Raw genomic sequence first — 20,475 nt, 5'->3', positions numbered from 1 at the left:
CAAAAAATTGAAAAAATCATTGAAATTGTTGGAATAGGTTATAAGGGGTCTATATTTAATTTCTTTTAAACATTTGGAAGACCCTGTCAGTTAAGCCTGATTGTAAACTTATAAATATTTTTGTCTAATCAATTTCTGTTAGTATAAGTAATTTGTACAATTTTTAACCCCTGAAATTTATTTTAGACTCTGGAATAATTAAAGCTTGACATATTGTAAAGGTACCTGTCCAATCTCTGTACACTGTATCTTGACCTCTAGATTTTATTTTACTCATACTTTGACCTTGGAATCCATGAGATGTTCTTTACTACTAACCTTAACTAAATCTGCACACTGCACTTTGTTATATACCTAGCATTATCAGTAAATTCTGTCATTTCAGAAATTTTTGTGTGCACTTATTATTGTGATCATTGAACAAAGGACAAAAATGGGAGATTAATTATTGCAATTTTAGAAATTGCTGCACACAAATAATGATATAGAAATTTAAAACGCAATTTTTCACGAAAAATTAATCAATGCTGAAATTTCTGAATTTACAGTAGCATTTCCCAATAGTTTATAAATTATATTATAGTTCAGTTGCCTTGCATTTCCCAGTGCATTAGAAAATCTTGTAGCATTAGAAATCAATACCAAGTTTAGTAGCCTCGCCTAATATTTAATTCTTGACCTTTCAGCCTGTAAGTTATAAGATACATGTTTGCATTTGAATATTTCCCAGCATCAGTCATAAAGGACTCATAAAGGAGGAAGTATGATAAGGCCACTTTTTTGGCCGCTTGAATTCAAAGACCAAAAAGTATTATAAACCTACCAAATAACATCCTTCAGATATTCATCAGACATTAGTTTGTTGGAGGAGATCAGTATTTATAATTTTGTTTTACATATTGACATTAGGGCTTCAACTTTTTTACATTTAGTGCAAAAAAGCAATAACTACCAAAATAGCGTCATTTTAAATCTTGTCACTAATACTTAGATATGAGCAACAGCCTTACCGACAAAGACATTTTGCTAGAAATGTATTTTACAGAGATGTTAATATGTGAAAAATATCTCTTTGAGTCAAGTTTTGCTCATATAAATTTTGATTAAAAACTATGCATCAAATGGCTATTTCAGGGCAAATATGTGTAAATTTTGACATGTTTACTATGTAATAATGACATCACAGGTGACCTCTCTGCACTAAAGTGTCCAGATTATATTAACCTGTTCATTTATCAATAAAATAAACATACTGTAAATTCAGAAATTATTGCGTGCATTTATTATTGCGATTTTGTCATTGCGATTATAACCCTGTCGCATCTTTCGCAATAATAAAAACATCGCAATAATTTCTGAATTTACAGTAATTTTGAAAGCTAGAATAAATTTACATTTTTTGGCAATTTCAAGAGCCAAATAATGGCTCTTATCACACTCCTCCTTCATACTTTTGGGAACATATTAAAGATTTATATTAACAAAAATCCATACAAAATATTGTTAATCCATTCATATGGACATTTAACTGTTTAGGTGTAAAGTTAAAGATGTTTGATAAACAGTTAAGGTGTGTCTGCATCATCCAGTGTGTCTGTCCAGCCATCCTTTCCGAATCAGGTTTATTATTTTGTGTAAGGTAGGGTATAGTTTTGGTTTAAGGCGCATACAATTAACTATAATGTTGTGGTTACATAAACCTTGAATTTTGTACACATGTTCCTTATGCTGTGAACAGTATTGTTAGTGGGTATAGTGTCTTGTGGACACATATTATTATTTGCCTTCTTGGCTCAGTCACAAAAAACTGAATGTTTTGCAGTTTGACTTAATGAATTAAAGTAGGAATTTTCATATTTATGAAAGAGTCATTTCATTTCAGTGAAAAGATTTGAAATTATGGTCTAATTTCTATAAATGACCCATCCAATAAATATAGAATAAGATACACTCACATTAGTCAGATATTTTGCCATCAAGTGCTTTGAATTACCAAAGGGGGGCCTTTTTTCTCAAGAATCGAGTAAAAAGTGTTAAGATAGCAGTTTTCAGTTCCTTCAATAGAAACTCAATCCAAGATAAAAGACAATTTTAGTTACTTGATGTTCAAATCTTATGAATCCATTCAGAAGATAGAAACCAAAGTAAAAAAAACCTGAAGGAATCTAATATACAGGGTAAGTCATGCCTTGCGAATACACACTTAGTCAAAATGTCACAATTGGGAATAGGACACAAATTATAAATTTACAGATTGGACGACTATTCTGGTATCTAAAGATGTAAAACTGAGAAAAACGTCACTTGTGAGTTGAGACACAGACACAAAGTATTGGTCAACCAATTTGTGATTAACTTTGACCTTCATTTACATTTACAGAGTAACACCATCAGGGAGAATAGAAGATGAAGGAGACTTCACAGATTTCTTTGCTGTACCTGACAACATTCCTGAAGAACATAGGTCACGTCTACAGCAGCTTCAAGATGAGGTATCAGTAATTGGTCATTTGGCAAGATAAATATTTCGTTAACAGTTAAAGCAACAAAGGCTTGAATAAACAATAGAAGAAAATGTGTGTACAATTGAACTTCTGATATGCCCACTTAAGGTTTATGAAAGTCAAAGCTTTAAGTGCTTTTTTGTCTCGCCTTGACGGAGTCAAAAAATGAGAATTAGGTATGCTGTTTCCGACAATTAAGATGCTTGCACTCTTATATATAAAATCTAATTATTTTATGGTTTTTTTTTTCATTTTGTAACTTGGGCACATAAGATAGATACCACTTTTTGAGAACAATATACTAATATTGTTTTATTACAATTTGATTAACATTAAAGCCAGTTGCTACACATTTTTGAAAGAAATTTGTGTATGCATGGATCAAAGGGGACACTAAAATAATGAGAGTGTAAACTCTAAAAAAAGTTAAAAAAAAAAAAATGAGAGAAACAACATATATAAAGGAAAAACAAAAACAAAAGCTGAACAGTAATATTAACATAAAACTAAAGGAGTATGGCCACGAAGTGCCGATATTGGCCCTGTGAGGCGACAAAAAATAAAAGAGAAATAAGGTGGATCCTTTATAGCTAAAACATATCTACGTATATCGTTATTTGTTATTATAGTATAAAATCATATTTTTGTGACGTCATTAATGTGACGTAATACCCGGAATCAAACCGGAACGCTCAAAGTGTCCAAATTCTTAAAGAATTTCACACTTCCTGGTTAAATTTCGCATTGGCCACAGGCCTCGACCAAAGTAATTTTACTCTTATTTTGATTGTTTGACACTTTGACTCAGTTTGCAACAATATTTAGCGTGGTCGAGGCCTGTGGCCACATCAAAAATTTAACTTTTGCTAACAAGCAAATCCTGATTCAACGCCGCCATTTCCGAGGTACGATATATTCTGTGACGAAATAACTGTACCAAGAACTTGTACAATAGCTACAAATAGAATAAATTCTATAATTTATTATTTTCTTATTTATAACAAACAAAAAAGAAGAAAATGGAATAACAAGTCTTTGTTTTAGTGAAGCTTTGTTAACCGCCGATCTGGTGAGGTTTTTTAAAAACATGGATAGATACGTCCTCATAACTGTTTTTATTAGAAAACAAGACCAATTGGTGGAAATAAAAATTATGAATTTGCAAATTATTTTAAAGTTCATTTCCACGATATTTTGTTATAATACACCTTATCGCTATTTTTCCGACATTACTGGACATCACACAAGTTCCCGTAAAATTTTGACGTCATAATAGAAAATATCTGACGCCACAATGGAAAAGTGATTGTTGTATGACGTCAAAAGTTCGAGCGGGACTGATTCTCGGGTCAAGCGGGATTAGCGATAAGGTGTATTAGCCCGGTCTGTGCTATGCAAACACAAATATGACAGTTTTGAATTAGAGCTGTAGTTTTTTTTCGTAAAATTCTGCATCCAGCAGATCGATATGGGTGTCAACATAACAATTTAATACCAATTTCCTTTTAGATACACGTATTTTGTTTTTTAAAGACGAAATCGTCGAGATGTAACCTCCGCGGAATGTAATCTCATGTTGACGCTTTGATGAAGTGCTTTCTTTCACGTCCGCATTTTCTATCATGTTTGGCTTGCCAAGTTAACATTTTACATAATTACTACGGATGGTGTAAATAAATTACAAAACTATGAACAATAACATACATAGAAAATCGTAGGACATAAGAAGAAACCACGTGAGAATTTTGATATCATATTGCACAGTGGTTAAATAAGCTTTTCAATATTTCTTTAATTAGAATAAAAATTACGACGCAATGAGAGGGCATGGTGTATTCTGTCCGTGACATTCAACCAGAACTAATATTTGTTTTCAATGAAAACTGAAATAAAGATGAAACAAAGCTATCCTACACAATCATATAGCTTGGGTAACTTCAAATAAATATCTGATATTCACGCGGGATAGCGTGCATAATTGGTCAGAATGCATAAAAGGAGCAATTGTTTATTTGGTCCCTTTTTGGTGGTCTCGTTTAAATTTGAGTGAGACTATATCCTTCAACTTTACGTTCCGCTATATAGATGATGTTCTCTCACTAAATAATACAAAATTTGGTGACTATGTTGAACGAATCTATCCCATCGATCTAGAGACAAAGGATACTACAGATACAGTTTATACAAAGTCCTCAGATATGTTCCTGAATATTTTTAACTGTAATTTGTTCCATGTTCCTGAATATTTTTAACTGTAATTTGTTCCATGTTTGACTAGAGTACCGATTCTGGATTGTAGATATACTAAAGGTCCATTCATAATTTGTTGTAATGTTGTACTTAATATTAAAGTGTCTGTTGTTTATACTGTGCATATTTCTCCTTTGGTTAGTGGATGTGTGTTTTGTAATAATGAAAAGTATATAACGCCTGAGTAAACATCCAGAAAAACAGTTACCTCCTTGCAAAAATCTTTTGACCTGACATTAAAAACCTGTCTGAGTATAAGTCTAACTTGCTGAAATGTGTGCCCAATGAACAAAATCCTCAAAGTCACACATAATGAGTTCTTAAGACAATTAATTTAAGCAACATTTTAATTATCCTGATTTGCTTCAGAACTCTCCATTTGAACTCATGATATGTAAAATTAAGCATTTAGTACTCATATCAACAAAAAAATCAACATAATTCAAAATCCTGCTCTATCCCATTATAAATAAACTTCTGTGTAAATACATGTATAGCGTAGCAGTGCCAGTTGTATCCAGGTTTGAATGAAACATAAATCATAAATGAACTATAACTTTTATTATTTTATATTCATCACTTAATTTTGGCCCTTGGGAATCTACTCAGCTAAAATTAAAATTTTTGCTCCATGCCTAAGCCAAGAGCCTATGTGCGTACTGAAAAGTAGCAAAGTAAAGACCCCTGGCTTGACATCACACCAATCCAATTGGATCTATGGTTCCAAATAAATGCGTGAGGCTATCAGGAAGCATATGAGGCTATCAGGAAACCTATGAGGCTATCAGAAAGCCTATGAGGCTATGTCTGAGGAAGCCTATGAGGCTATGAGGAAGCCTATAATGATGCTATGAGGAAGCCTAGTATGTGGCTATGAGGAAGCCAAGTAGTGTTGATGTTGAATTGGTGTTAGAATGAATTTGTATGAAATTTGACAGTTTATCCCCAGAAATTCTTGGGGGATGAGTGAAATTTTTGAAACAACCAGTGATAAAATTTCATAAATGTCCAAACATGATGGACGTGTTTCAGATGCTGAGGTTATTTATCTGATCCATGCCTAAACCAGCAGCCTATGTACATGTGCGTACTGAAAAGTAGCAAAGTATAGACCCCTGGCTTGACATCACACCAATCCAACATAGCTCCTAAAAGTACTTTTTTCACTACTGGTTGCTGAGATCTACTGATATGAACTGATGTTGGAATGAAATTTTTAAGCACTTTTGTAACATATACATATACAGAAAAATCAATAAGAATCTTATATAAACTGTGCTGAGATTGATTCCCCTGTCATGGCAATATTGAAGGTGTAAGGTTGGGGTTGGTGGGAGGCAAGTTTTTAGTTAAGCCACTTTTTGAGCAAAAATTATTCTTTTAACTGCTTAATCTGCATTGAAAAAACTGGACACTAAAGGCAGCATGTACTGGTTTTCAATATACAACTACTTAATGGGATATTCCTAAATGGGAGGAGCTAAACTATACCAAAGTTTATGTGCAAACAAACAAACAAAGGATAAAGGAAAGCCAGATGCCACAAGTGGTCACTAATTAACAAAACATGTATATTTGTAATGGAACTGATGTAATTAAACCACCCTGCTAAGAAACACCTGATAAACTCACATGTAGCTGATTAAGATATGATAAATCTGCTTCTTCTCAATAGTAAAGAAAACAAAAAATCCTGGGAAAATCCTAAAATAATGACTACTGAGTGTAATGGAAATCAAACTATGTATAAACATAACTTATATAACATATAAGTAACTATTAAGTCTGCCTCATATCTTGACTTACATCTAGAAATTGACAATGAGGGTCGGTTGAAAACAAAACTTTACGACAAAAGAGATGATTTCAGCTTCCCAATTGTGAAATTTCCATTTCTATGTAGCAACATTCCAGCAGCGCCTGCATACGGAGTATATATCTCCCATTTGATACGATATTCCCGGGCTTGTATTTCCTATCATGATTTCCTTGATAGAGGATTGCTGCTCACAAGGAAGCTATTAAACCAAGAGTTCCAAATGGTGAAGTTGAAATCATCCCTTCGTAAATTTTTCGGACGCCATCACGAGTTGGTTGACCGTTATGGAATAACCGTTTCACAGATGATATCAGATATGTTCCTTATGTCGTAACTACAATACCCTTCCCTTTTACGAATGTGACCTACCGAATAAGACTATTTACCGGATTTGTAATAACATAAGCAACACGACGGGTGCCACATGTGGAGCAGGATCTGCTTACCCTTCCGGAGCACGTGAGATCACCCCTAGTTTTTGATGGGGTTCGTGTTGCTTAGTCTTTAGTTTTCTATGTTGTGTCATCTATACTATTATTTGTCTGTCTGTCTTTTTATTTTTGGCCATGGCGTTGTCAGTTTGTTTTCGATCTAAGAGTTTGACTGTCCCTCTGGTATCTTTCGTCCCTTTTTTACAAGCGACCAACAAAAATGGCTGCTTACTATGAATGAATTATTTATCAGATAACTTTATATTTCTGATTTTTCGTTTCTTGTGATGGCCCGAGGTTCGTGTTTAATCTGTAGTTACCTGTTTTTATATTTTATTATTGCTGGTTTTTTTTTGTCGCCTCTATATGTTCATGGTGTTGTATGATTTTATTGGTCTTATGATTCTTTATTCCCCCCCCCTTCCTTTTGGAGAATTTTCTCTTATGTTTAATGACAACACATGCAATTTCTTGTTTCCTGTTTGAAATAGATTCTCTAAATTGCTTTCCGTCATAAATATGCATGAAGTATTTGCCACTGGACGTTCGTTAAACATCTATCAATCATATCTCCTCTAAAATTACAGTATAATAATGACTTTTAACATAATTAAATAAATGATTAAAGATTTTAAAATCTTTTTAGAAGATATTTACGCATCTATTATTTCACTTTTTGGGAAAAAAGAAAAAAAAAGAATATTTAATATCAAAGAAACACACCATTTTACTACATGAGTTGTTTGTCTCATGATGATGGATGACTGTTTAACGTCTTGTGGCAAGTTAGATGCATATTCTGGACGAGAACATGTAATTTGCGCACATTGCCTCTATACTCTGGTATCTAGGGTATACAAGACATAACCTGGACATAACACATGGAGTCCAGAATTGATGAGCTTCTCTTGAAGATGCAGAATTTAACCCACATGCCATGGACGAAAGTGGCAGTGAGCAGAGTGTAGTTGAAGAATAGAATATTAATTTTATCACTGTTAGGTAGCTGTCACATTGCATTGACGTTTATCTCAGTATTCCTCTTGCTCATCTTTTTGAAACCTATTTGTTTATATCGTACTTTTTGCAACTAAGCAAACTTTTTGAAAACTCTTAAAACATTTTTACAGGTTAATATAACATATCCATGAGAAATAATTCACATTTCATTTCACTTTAAAGGAAACAAACATAGTGGGGAGTTGTCTCATAGGCAATCATACCACATCTCCTTGTTATATATAGACGAAAATAATTGATCTTGTATATCATTATAGTTATAGATAATACATTTCTTGAATGGACGCAGCTTACATACACTTATATCGTTACAATCAACGCCAAATAAAAAAAACCCTGAATTCAAGGATTTCTATTAGTTTTCAAATGAATCCATGCATGTCATTCGGTATCTGAGGTTGAAAGTTGTCTTCTTTGCAATAATATTCCATCTTCTTTTTTTCATACGGATTGAGGCATGAATCTGTTTAATTTGACCAAATGATAATAAAGATGATAACAAAGTACACTCGAACTTTTTTTGAGATAAGAATGATAGTTGTATGTGGAATACCGGAACACTTTAACCACGAGCAAGACTAGTTAAGATTACAAGATAAAAGCTAATTAAGAATAAATTGACAATTGTGAAAACCTTAAAAAAGAATTTCAGTTTAAAACTTAAAGGGGCATTAGCTGTCAAATTCATGTTCACTGATTTGACTCAAATTCTCATATTCGACTTATAACATACTAAAACGTATATCCAAATTGAAAAAAGTATAAAATAGACTCGATAATATGTATCAGCATTTCGTGTGTATTTTATGTTGACATTCTTTTTATGCCCCCGCCGTAGCGGTGGGGGCATTAAGTTTTACCCTTGTCCGTCTGTACGTACGTACGTACGTACGTACGAACGTCCGTCTGTACGTCCCAAAATTGGTTTCCGTTTTCTAACTTGAGTTTGCCTCAACAAAATGTTATGAAACTTATACACAATGCTTGTTACCACAAAACACAGATCAAGTTTGAATTATGGTGGCGTCACTTTAACCGTTCTAGAGTTATGCCCCTTTATAAATGGAAAAATTGCAAAATTTTTAGTTTCTGTTCTCTAACTTAAATTTGCCTCAACCAAATGTTATGAAACCTATTCACAATGCTTATTACCACAAAACACAGATCATGTTTGAATTTTGATGGCGTCACTTTAACCGTTCTAGAGTTATGCCCCTTTATAAATGGAAAAAATTGCAAAATTTTTATTTTCTTCTAAATATCAAGTTATTTTTAAAATTGGAGTTATCGTCCTTTGTCCATGATTATAGTTGAATCAACTACAATCAATGCTTTATACAATGCAATGTGTAATTTTGACTTTCACTGATAAAACACAGATCAAGTTGAATTTGGGTAGTGTCACTTTAACCATTATTGAGTTATGCCCCTTTATAAATAGAAAAAGTGCTGAATTTTTAGTTTCTGTTCTCTACTTAAGTTAGCCTCAACCAAATGTTATGAGACTTACACACAAAACTCGGATCAAGTTCAAATTTGGGTAGCGTCACTTTTACTGTTCTTCAGTTATGTCCCTTTATAACTATATGATATGCAAGCGGGGCGTCATCTGTGTCCACATGTGGACACTATCCACATTTATTCTTTTAATACCTGAACAAGACTAGTTCATGCGTAACTCATCTCTAGCTAAGAGGTTCAATTGAACTTCACATGAATACGGATTTAATGAGGTCAAATTATCCACTTGCAAGTGAATAATTCATTAGCGATGTTTCCTTGCTTATTTTGACAAAACTGAACCAAACTGTCTGTCTTTAACGAGAACACGAATCATAAAATAATAAAAGTATTTGTTCTTTTAAAACGTAATTGATAGAAACATGCAAAAGTCGGATAGATTTAATTGAATTTAGCTAAATCGCTAAATGAAATCGTCCACAATGGACAACTGAGAATGAGTATTCTGTCAAATTTTTGAGTTTTTTAAACTAAGCAGTGGCTATTTTGCCGCCGCCGGCAAGATAGAAAATATGCTATTTTGTCGTCTTTGATTAAAATATCTTAATTAAAACAAGCAAAATAGCATATTTCGATAGCAATGACTATTTTGCCGCCGCCGGCAATATAGTGAATTTGTTATTTTGCCGGTTCTTTGTAAAGAGTGAATTTTAGTATTTACTTGTGAAAAATACTACGAAAATGTGCATTGTCAACATAAAAGAATCAAATTATTATTCGACATATAGCTGAATAAAATAAGTGTCACAATATTTGAGATACATATAATCGTTTAAAAACATGCATGAGTCCAAGTGAAAATAAGAATTTGTAAAAAGGAATAAAAACAAAAACTATCCATTTGAAGCAATGAAATCATATAAAAAAATGTAGTTGAAATTACTTCTAATATCAGTCTAATGCTACATGTATGCATAAGAATAAAATCTCAGATTTTTAAACTATGCTGTAAAAAAATGAAAGACAAAATCTCATAGCATATCGATTTGATAAAAACATTATACAGTCTTAAAAAAATCAATCACATAGCTTCAAAATCAAAAATGTTTAAATTAAATTTAGTTTTGAAATAATAGTCAGTTTTGAATTGCATAGCTGTAAACAAAATTTTTTTTACTGGCATGCTGGCTTCACGGCTGGCTTCCGCTTACCGAGAGTTTGCAAAATAGCATATTTTCAATTTTGGCGGCGCCGGCAAAATAGCCACTGCCTTTAATCTATTACTTTGTCTAGTAAAAAGTTCTGGGAAAATATAAAAAGGATTCATTGAACCATTTGAAAGAATTATATTTCAATTTTTACAGATGACTACATATTTCATGCACTTTAGGTAGAATTAGAGATAGCAGTACTATGTAATGTGGTCAGTGACGTATGAATGGCGGTATTATATGAAAATATTGTTCATTTGTGTGTTTAATTCTGAATGTTGCTTTGAGAGTAAGCATGTAATCCTCCGGAATGAGGATGATGTTTATGAGTGCACGTGTGGTTCTGGTGTCTGATGACGTCTGTACAATTATAATGTGTTCTATGATTATTGAAGTACATGTAATGCTATGTACTGTCTATACACAATGTTTATCTTTATCTGTGTTTTCATCTTTTACTTCTTTACTAGAGATAAAGGTACCAAGATATTTTATAGTTGTCAATCTAAATTCCTTCTGCCCAATAGAAGACATTCATTGCGTATGTTTTAATAACCTTTATGACTTTTGATTTAATCTATGCTATAGAATTATGTTTGTTTACGTAGTCTCTGCAATTTCTATTTCGAGAATATCAATACAGAAAACGAGTATTCTGGCCACTTATACAAAATTTAATTGAAGCGCTTATGTGCAGCTTAAACCTTAATATTAGTAAATTTCTGTTAATAGAGTTTAAAAAACAAACAAGATATATGGACGAGATTCAAGAAATATTTTGGAAAAAAGTTCTTGTGGTAAAATGATTATAATATTACTAGAACGTTAATGAAAACAATTTTAACGTTACGCGCAAATGGCTAAAATACCATTGTACCTTAGTCTTTTCTGACGCCCTGGAAAATTATACAAACACAGTTACAAGTCTAATGGTTATCGTTTTATGAACTACACTAGTTAGTGATCCTTCTGCAGTAATTACGTCAATTTCTGAGACAGGGCCGTTTTTAACCCTTCGTGGCCCTACTCCTTTATCATGAAAAAGATTATCAAAAGTTTACAAAAAGATTTAAATAAAAATTAAAGGAATCATCAAAATTAGCATTGAAGGGAAAACTAACATGATGTCATTGATGATAAAGGAAAAAATTTAGAAAATGAAAGATACACTTAGTAAAATAATGAAGTCTACACTAAAATGAATAATGAAGTCTCGCTAAATAGAAAAATAGCAGTAACATTATAAAGTAAAAAAAAATGAATGAAACACAAAGAAGAAAAATGTAGGTTACTTACAAACGTAAAGCAAGCTCTTATTTGATGAAAAATGTGTCATTTATTTTCTGGTAAGGATTTTCTTCATATTTTTTATGGGTTCATAATCATGAAAATGCTAAATGTTTTTATAAGTGATCAGACATTGTATTTGTTTACTTCAGGAACTTGCAAGACTCCTACAAGAACAAGAACATAAGGTAAACAATTATTACTTAAGTTCATCTTTTGAATGGTTCCATTTAGATATACAATGTACCTAATTTAGACACTTTTTTAGAACACCTAAGTATGTCTTTTTCTTTATTGTGCATGTCTTGCAAAAAAAAAATCACAGTTTCACGAACTTTTTTTCATACTTTCACTAAAGATGAAGTGGACTAATCTGAATAAATTTGACTTAAAAAAACTATGGGTAGGTGTTAATATAAGAAAGTTTTATAAAATTTTGTTGCTTTTTCGTGTCAAATTTACCATGTTGTCAATTTTGTAAATTTGGGATTTTTCTCTTTTTTTAGAAGAAAAAGCATATTATTTCAACTTCTTTGTCATAAATGATTGAAAAAATACATATCTTAGAAATTTGAAAAGAAAAAAAGATATGGTATGTACATGTATCTGGTAAAATCATTTCTTGTACCCTCACCCATTTTCTCAACATTTTGGCTGATGAGACTGACTTGATTGGTTATAAAATTTGAAAATTTTATTACTCAAAACTACTTATTGTAAATACACAATTTTTTCACAGAGTTAAGTTTGATTACAATATTTTTTAAATTCATTGATATTTTCCACTTGTATCACATGTTTTGGAAATAATTCCAGAACGAGATTTCAACGAGACTGAAACGTCAGAAGAATACATCCTTAAGTTGGAAATTCTTTATTTTGACAATGACATATCATGGCCAAGTACTGTAAATTCAGAAATTATTGCAATTTCCACATGACAGACCATAATGTGAGAATAATTATTACGATTACAGGAAAAGCTGAATACAAATATATGTGTCAGATTTTAGAATGCAAGTTCACACTATTGGGATAGTCACACAGATGCATCATTCGAGATAAGAAAATCCTCACAATAATTTCTGAATTTACAGTATACAGATTTTTATAAAAAATTTTATACATTTACAAGAACAAGTCTAACTGTATAATGAATATGAAAAAAAAAGAGAAGTGAAATATTTGAACTACCAGAGATTGAATGAATAAAAATTTTGTGAAATAAATGTTAAGAATGTGTTTCAAAATTGCATTTTTTTGCCTTGCCTAGGATAGATGCACTTTGTTTCCTGGTGGGGAAATTTGTCTGTTTTTGTGTTTGTCTGTCTGATATCAGGTTAAATTTAATTTTTTTTTGTATTGGATATGGAAATCAGAATTGGATATACCTCCACCATTTCTCTGTGTAATGAATGCCATGGTAAAACATTGTCTTAGGAGAAATAATACTTTATTAGGATGCAGAAAATTATGTGTCATAGTTTTTTATATGTAAATATGAATTAATTGAAAAGTGATGGCCATCTCTACATATACATTTTTTATTGTTTAATTAGAGAACAAAAGCAGAAGTTGATCGTGTCAAATTACGGGAAATAGAGGAGCAAGATGAACGACTAGCAAAAATTATACAGGAACAAGAAAAACTCAGGGCAAAACGAGCAAAAGAAAAGAAAAAACAGCAAGATGATGTGAAAAGACAACAACAACAGGTATTACTAGATCTATGAAAAATGAAAACTCTTTTAAAAGATAAAAAGAAAAATTCTGTGAATTGTTAAAAAAAAAAAAATCTATAAATTGTTGAAAGACATGAGCTAGAATTTAAAGGCGGAAAAAATATAGAATACTATCATCAAGGTCATCAATTGATTTGCTTTCATTTAAAGGTATCTTGACATTTGTTATTCATGATTTACGTCTCAAATTTTAATCTTTACTAGGACTGAATCAGAATGGTTTAAAAATCGAAGTTGTTAAAATAATGTCTTCATTACATGATTAATGTTGTAAGTGATCCCGCTCCTATAGAGTTGTTGCAGTTGTTTGAATAAGGTACAGGGTAATTTTCTGAAGGGGTAAGCTGCACATTCGCACAAAAAAACTCTAAATTATCCTTTCTTGGGAAAGGAATGTAAATGCATGAATCTTCATGGATTGAGTAAAAAAAAAAAAAAAAAGTTTGTGGATATTTTAAAAGGAGTAGGCCCCTTTTTGGCCCCAAAATATAGCATTTTTACAAATTTGTTAAAATGTAACCTTTTAGCTTTTTATTGGAAAGAAGAATACTTCTGTTCCATAAATATGGGCTGATTTTGACAATACAATGCACATGCATCAGGTAATAGCATCATAAATTGATGCAATATTACTGAAATCATCACAATTTTAGCATTTGTGCTAATTTTAAGGCGGTTTTTGTCTAAAATCGAAGTTGTTAAAATAAAGAAGTAGCCGCATTTGTGTTCAGTCTTAATATTTAAATATATGTTGTATTTGATTATAATACATAACATATATAAAGGTTGAGACTGAACACGAATGCTGCCACTTTCATTTTAGACAAAAATCATCTGAAAAGTGACGTTTTATGGCATATTTGATAGATTTTTCATATTGAAGCCTCTATTTGAGCGTCTTTAATAACCAAATCAGTCCAAATCTTTTACAAACACTAATTGAATCGACTGAAGTAGACACTTACGTGTTTGAAAAATGTCAAAAATCTTTCATTAGATGTACTTCTAATATTAGGCCAAAACAAGCCCTTACCGGACCTTCTCCTTTCATGGTTTTACCTTAGTCTGCATACATGCCTATAGAAAATGTGTACTTCATTGAACATTTGAATTGGTGGTTCACCTTTCCCACAGAATCCATGAAAGTTGATATCCCATGAATAATAATGAATCCACTAGTACTGTAAGGGAAAGAAAAACCTGTCTTGTTAGGTACTTCTCTTCTTGTCCTGCTGTAGTGACATTTATGCATTTTGAACCTTGATTCAAAGGTCGTCTCTCTTATCAGGTCAGTTTCCTCTAGTACCAATGGGGACCTTTATATAAAGGTGTTACAAATTCTTTCAATGAATTATTGTTAACTATACTTATTCAGATGCAAATGACCAATCCTGCAACAAGACCACTTCCTGATTTACCTGGAAAACGAATCTCCTCAGATCCACCTGTCAATAGGTCACATGACCATCATAGATTACGCAGAGACAGTTTTATACAGTCAATAGAAAATAGGTCTTCCCAACAACCTCGAACTCCTGAATCAGAGCAGAGCACAACATCGTCAAGGAATTCCCAACGACAACCGTCAAGGCAACAGTCATTAGATCCATTAAACCGACCTCGACTTCCTACACCTAATGAAGTTCCATCACATTCAGTGCATAGTGTTGAACAATGGGTACTTAATTCTGCCCGAGAGACACAAAATTATCAACATGAAAGACGAAGACTTCCATCAAATCGTTCAGATGAAATGATCCCATCACCTTCACCTCCAGGAAGTTACCACAGTGAAGATGAACTTCCTTACAGGTAAATAAGATTTGATTCTTGAGAATCAGATGGTACATTCAATACTACCAAATAGATGTCATGTTTTCCAGGGTTCAGTTTAATTTTTGTTTTAATTGTTAAAAGAAAAAATCATACTTGAATGATGGGAGTTTTCATATCAGAATTCTGTGTGATACTATATCATATTGTTTGTCAATCAATAAATACTTAAAAAAAAGTTTTTCTGAGCAATAGATTGTAACTTGTTCATGTCTTCATTTTTTGGGTCTATTGAAATTTGAAAATATTTTTTTATTGTTTTGTTCGTAGGAATATTGTTATACAAACTTTCAGTTTTGTTGACGCACACGCTATTATTTTAAATAGAATGTTGTAAAAGTTTATTTCACTTACTTCAATATTTCTTATTGAAAACGATTATTTTAAAGCGTAATAAGAAATGATCTAGTCAGGTAAATATTCCAGTATAAGCAGTATTTCTTAAGAGTATAGGACATAAACAGCTAGTAAGAAGGGATACAGTTCATTCCTGTAATTCATCCTTGGAATAAACCAGATTCAGATATGTTAAATTTAAAGATTAAGGGGGATTTCTTATTGAAATAATTCCACATAAGAGAGCTACTGTAAAATCTGAAATTTTTTAATGTTTTAAATTTTGATGGGTAAAGTTTAGCAAATATGATACTAGCAGATTTTAATAGCTTTATTTCTATGTAGATTTTCCTGAAAAAGCAACAATTAATCTTCACCTTCAATGATAAATGTACACACAAATTTCTGAATTTACAGTACCTGCATCTCTTTATCATAAGGAATTTTTTTATTAAAAAAGATAGATGTATGCATAAATACAGTCTCAAAGAGTTGAAAATCAAATGAATTACATCTATGAATCTTCACTGCCAAATAAATTAAGATACTGTATCTCTTTTCTTTTTTGCATGGAAGAAATATCAGATATTTTTATTATACTACTGTTAACAAGTGTCATATAGTTTTACCCTTGTCTGTCCTTCCATCAATATAAACTTTTAAAATTATTTTTGAAGAAATTATAAAGTTTAAAAAATACTTTTTAGCACTTTTCTTTAACTATTTCTCCAGATATAGATCTGAATTTTGGAACGTAGTTGTATCTTATTATGGTTTATCACCTAAAAAAACCTTACAGAACAGCTGAGTACTATTTTAATTTATCCAAATTATGAGTGAAAAGTCTGCTTTCTTATGAATTTTGTTGATTGGACAATGTTAACCTTAAATGAATGCTCACTGTAAAGTGTAACTTTATCACAAGACAATTGTTTAACTCATTGTAATAAAGGTCAAAAACCTGACTGAAACTTTTTTATGCTTTGGAAATTTTAGAGCTAGACCTATGGTATTGTTGGTACCACATGTTGTCCTCTAGATGTCCTTGGTAATATTTGTTGTAGGATTGCTGTCTTATGATGTAAACCTCACCTCTCTTTTTATTCATTTTCAAAATTCAAGATGATAAAAAATTACCAAGCATGCTATTTTGATTTTTTGGTAAATTTAAAGGGTCAAATAAAGCCCCAAACTGTACCTTACAGCCCTTGTTCGCGTAAACTTTGCTGTATGAGATGGATATAGTGTCCTACTGACACTTGTAGTTATTAACAGATTTCATCATATTTCTATATCTTATACAATATAGATATATATATACTTTTTATTTATCAGATTCTTTAAAGCTATTTTATAAGTACGTACTAACATATCAATTTACAAAAAATCTCAAATGATTATCAACCAGATCTTTAAATAATTAGCCTAGCATAATGTATTATTGTTCGGTTAATCTATTAAATATTAGTTAAATTATTGTTGCTATCAATCTGATAAAAATTCAGATCCCGTGTCCAAGCTTCGCTTACAAGAATCTGACAATGCTTCGTTTACTTTCTGTTTTAGAGATCTTTCAGAATCCTTTGTTTTTGTCATATAGATGCACACCTTCAAAAATTTAAAGGCTGAAAAATCATTGGCTGATGTAACAATCACCAGAACAGAAAATAGATAGGAGTATTGTCAGATCGTTGAAAGCCAAGCTTGGACACAGGTTCTGTACTTAATCAGACTGTGTTGCTATATATGATATTGGAAGTAATTGGTGACCATTTATTTGTATCATTAACACCACTAAAAGTGTCTAGGGAATTTTGTTTTGATTTACAAAACGTAGAAATCCCATGCTGCTTTGAAAAATGAAAAAAAGCTTTAAATTTTTATTTCAGCCATTCAAGGTTTTGTTGGCAATTGTTCCACATATCCTTATTTTTTCATACATATACATATATATATTTAGACGGAAATGATAAAATTATATGATTACTCGTTTTTATTGTTATTTGTTTTTTACTATTTTATTAACCAAATGTTATCTTTTGATCTAATAATTATTTGTTCCTCACAGAGAACTTTCCTAATATTGAAGAGTTCTGTTGGGAAGGGAGATAATGTTTTGTTTCCGTTTTTCACTGTATAGTATTTCGATATATTCATAATTCATATATTTAAGTGTTGTTTATAATTCATCATGCCCAGTGAAGTTAAAAATCATTAATATATGATTTAATCATCCACAATTATTTCACTAAACATTTTTGTCAACCATTTTCAGTAATACACAGTTTTCACATGATTTCAATGACTTTCTGTTGGATTGCTGTCTTGTCAACAGTTGTTTTGTTTGTTTTCGTCATAGAGATTAATTTTTCTAAAAAAAAAATCCAGTTGCCTTTCATATATTGTAATGTATGATTCATTAATTGATTGATTGGTGCTTGCTTATTGTCTACTGGGAAATATTTCATGCATATTCAGAATGATATTTATTGTAATGTAGGCCTGCAACAGAACACTATATATTAAGTACTCTTAACTCAAAAATTTTTATGATATTTTTATGAATACAAAAAATGAGACAGTATCATGTTTGCAATAATAAAAACTTGCATTCATAATTTGAGAAGAAATTTTCCTTCATAACATTTTTGAAAATGATTAATTAGATTTTGCCATTATAAAAGCACGAATTGATTTCTGAAAATACAGTAGTCATAATATATATATTTGTTTTCTATCTCATGACATGTCAGGATTTCATTACTGTGTAATTTATGTTCAAAATAATTTCGATAAATATATATCTAATTACAGAGCACCACCACCTCCCTCAAATCCCAGAGTAAATAGCCAACAAAATGGTAACCATTATGCAGTTAGTAATCCCCTTGGTTTTAATATAGCAGCTGCAATAGATCCTACTTACAAAAGACAACCTAGAAATGGATCACATGACGAAACTAACATGAAAATGCCAGTGTTATCATCATCTATGCCTTTACCCGAAGGTAAGATTGGCAAAAACAAGTCCAAGAAAATTATTAGTTTTAATGAATTTGAAATAAGCATCTTTCATGTTTTTCAAAAATTATGAAAGATAACTTATTTTGTAATACTGAAATGCTTGGACCACCACATTTGGTAATATGTTTTCTTTTCTATGTTACATGATTGTGATGTTATCTAACACTATAAATTACCCTTATTTCTAAGCATGGTGTCTGCATTGGTTCAAAATAACATGCCAAAAAACATACAAACTATGATTTTGTGTTTTTTAAATGTGATGTGTTTAACTTTCAATTTATATGTTGTGATGGTAAAGGTTCATGAAATTTTCTAATGCAACTTATTTATTTAACAATTAAAAACTGTGATACAAAATTGTCAATTTACAAAAGCAATGCATTGCATTCCAGGATACTCTTGAAGATCCCTGTATTAAAAAAAATAATTAAGAAAACTTTTATATTGATTTTTTACCGTGTCATATTGTATTTTTTTTTTAAATGCTATATAGATTCATAATAATTTATGGGGTACTGATTTTCTTTGATTTTGTAAGTAAATTTTTACCAAAATTTAAATGTTTGACAACATTCAAATTTCTTTTAGGCTCGTATTCAAATTTTGTATAATTTAAGAAATCAAACATCCACAAAAATACTAATTTCCTCATACAATAATAATTAGTATCCATGAAAAAAATAAATCAGGTTATAATTCCTCTTCAAGAGTATCTTGTTACTGCATCTATAATATACAGGGAAAGGGGTACTAACCATACTGAGGGATATTCCATTAAAATACTTGAGGATTGGTAGGAAGAGATGTTTTGATTTTGGACATCTATGGACATTAGTCATAGATTTATGATTAAATGTTCATTTGATGTATGCTAAATTACTCCAAGAAGTTGGTGTGTTGGTTGTGGGGGGATTTTTTAAACCCCTTTCTACACTCTTACGTCCATTTTAATGGAAAACCCCTTAATGTATTTTAAGATTTACACACACATCATACATGTACATATGTCATTCATGTATCATCCACATCATTATCAATCTTGCAAAATAGTCACAATTCCTTCTTAAATTCTGGTTTATAGCACATCATTCTGATCTGCCCTCTATATGTTGTGATTATTTGTGTCACAGGTTTGCCGTCACATTGAAACTAACCCCACATCTATTAATTCTTCCTGATTTTTGTACACATTGAAACTTATACACAAATTATTCAGTTCAATTAACATACCAACAGACACATTACATTCATGTTTATTGTGGTTTTCATCTATCCAATATTTGCATGGTTTAAAGCTGTGTCTATGTAAGTATATTTAGTTGCATTATTATTTAATATTGATGTTACCTGTTTTTGTGTTTGCTAAGTTTTTTTCATGTTCAGTTTTACAAAAAATTTATAAAAGACGCCCTTGCATTCTAATTTCTATGAAAGTTCTATGTTTATTTTAACCTTTGATATGAATTAAAAAATTTTAACAGGTCATTTTATGTCTTCCCCTTGGATATTAGGAGGGGGGTTAAAATTCCTGGTCCGTCTGTCTATTAGTCAGTC

General features: G+C 31.2%; 1 protein-coding gene across 9 annotated transcripts in view; it reads left to right on the top strand.

Moving 5' to 3' along the window:
• Window positions 1-20,475, top strand: part of LOC127719801 (trichohyalin-like) — a 56,778-nt gene that overhangs the window by 27,738 nt on the left and 8,565 nt on the right. For 8 of the 9 annotated variants that reach the window (XM_052226086.1, XM_052226084.1, XM_052226082.1 and 5 more), the window contains exons 7-12: window positions 2,381-2,492; window positions 12,136-12,171; window positions 13,543-13,698; window positions 15,101-15,537; window positions 15,948-15,971; window positions 18,709-18,902. In XM_052226086.1, coding sequence (XP_052082046.1) covers window positions 2,381-2,492; window positions 12,136-12,171; window positions 13,543-13,698; window positions 15,101-15,537; window positions 15,948-15,971; window positions 18,709-18,902 — 959 coding nt within the window. The remainder of the gene's footprint in view (window positions 1-2,380; window positions 2,493-12,135; window positions 12,172-13,542; window positions 13,699-15,100; window positions 15,538-15,947; window positions 15,972-18,708; window positions 18,903-20,475) is intronic. The other variant, XM_052226083.1, reaches the window with a different exon arrangement.

This window comes from Mytilus californianus, unplaced genomic scaffold (assembly GCF_021869535.1).
Source record: "Mytilus californianus isolate M0D057914Y unplaced genomic scaffold, xbMytCali1.0.p SCAF_11, whole genome shotgun sequence".
NCBI classification, from domain to species: domain Eukaryota; kingdom Metazoa; phylum Mollusca; class Bivalvia; order Mytilida; family Mytilidae; genus Mytilus; species Mytilus californianus.
The sequence above is the reverse complement of the archived record's forward strand: the minus strand, read 5'-3'. Positions and strand labels throughout refer to the sequence as shown.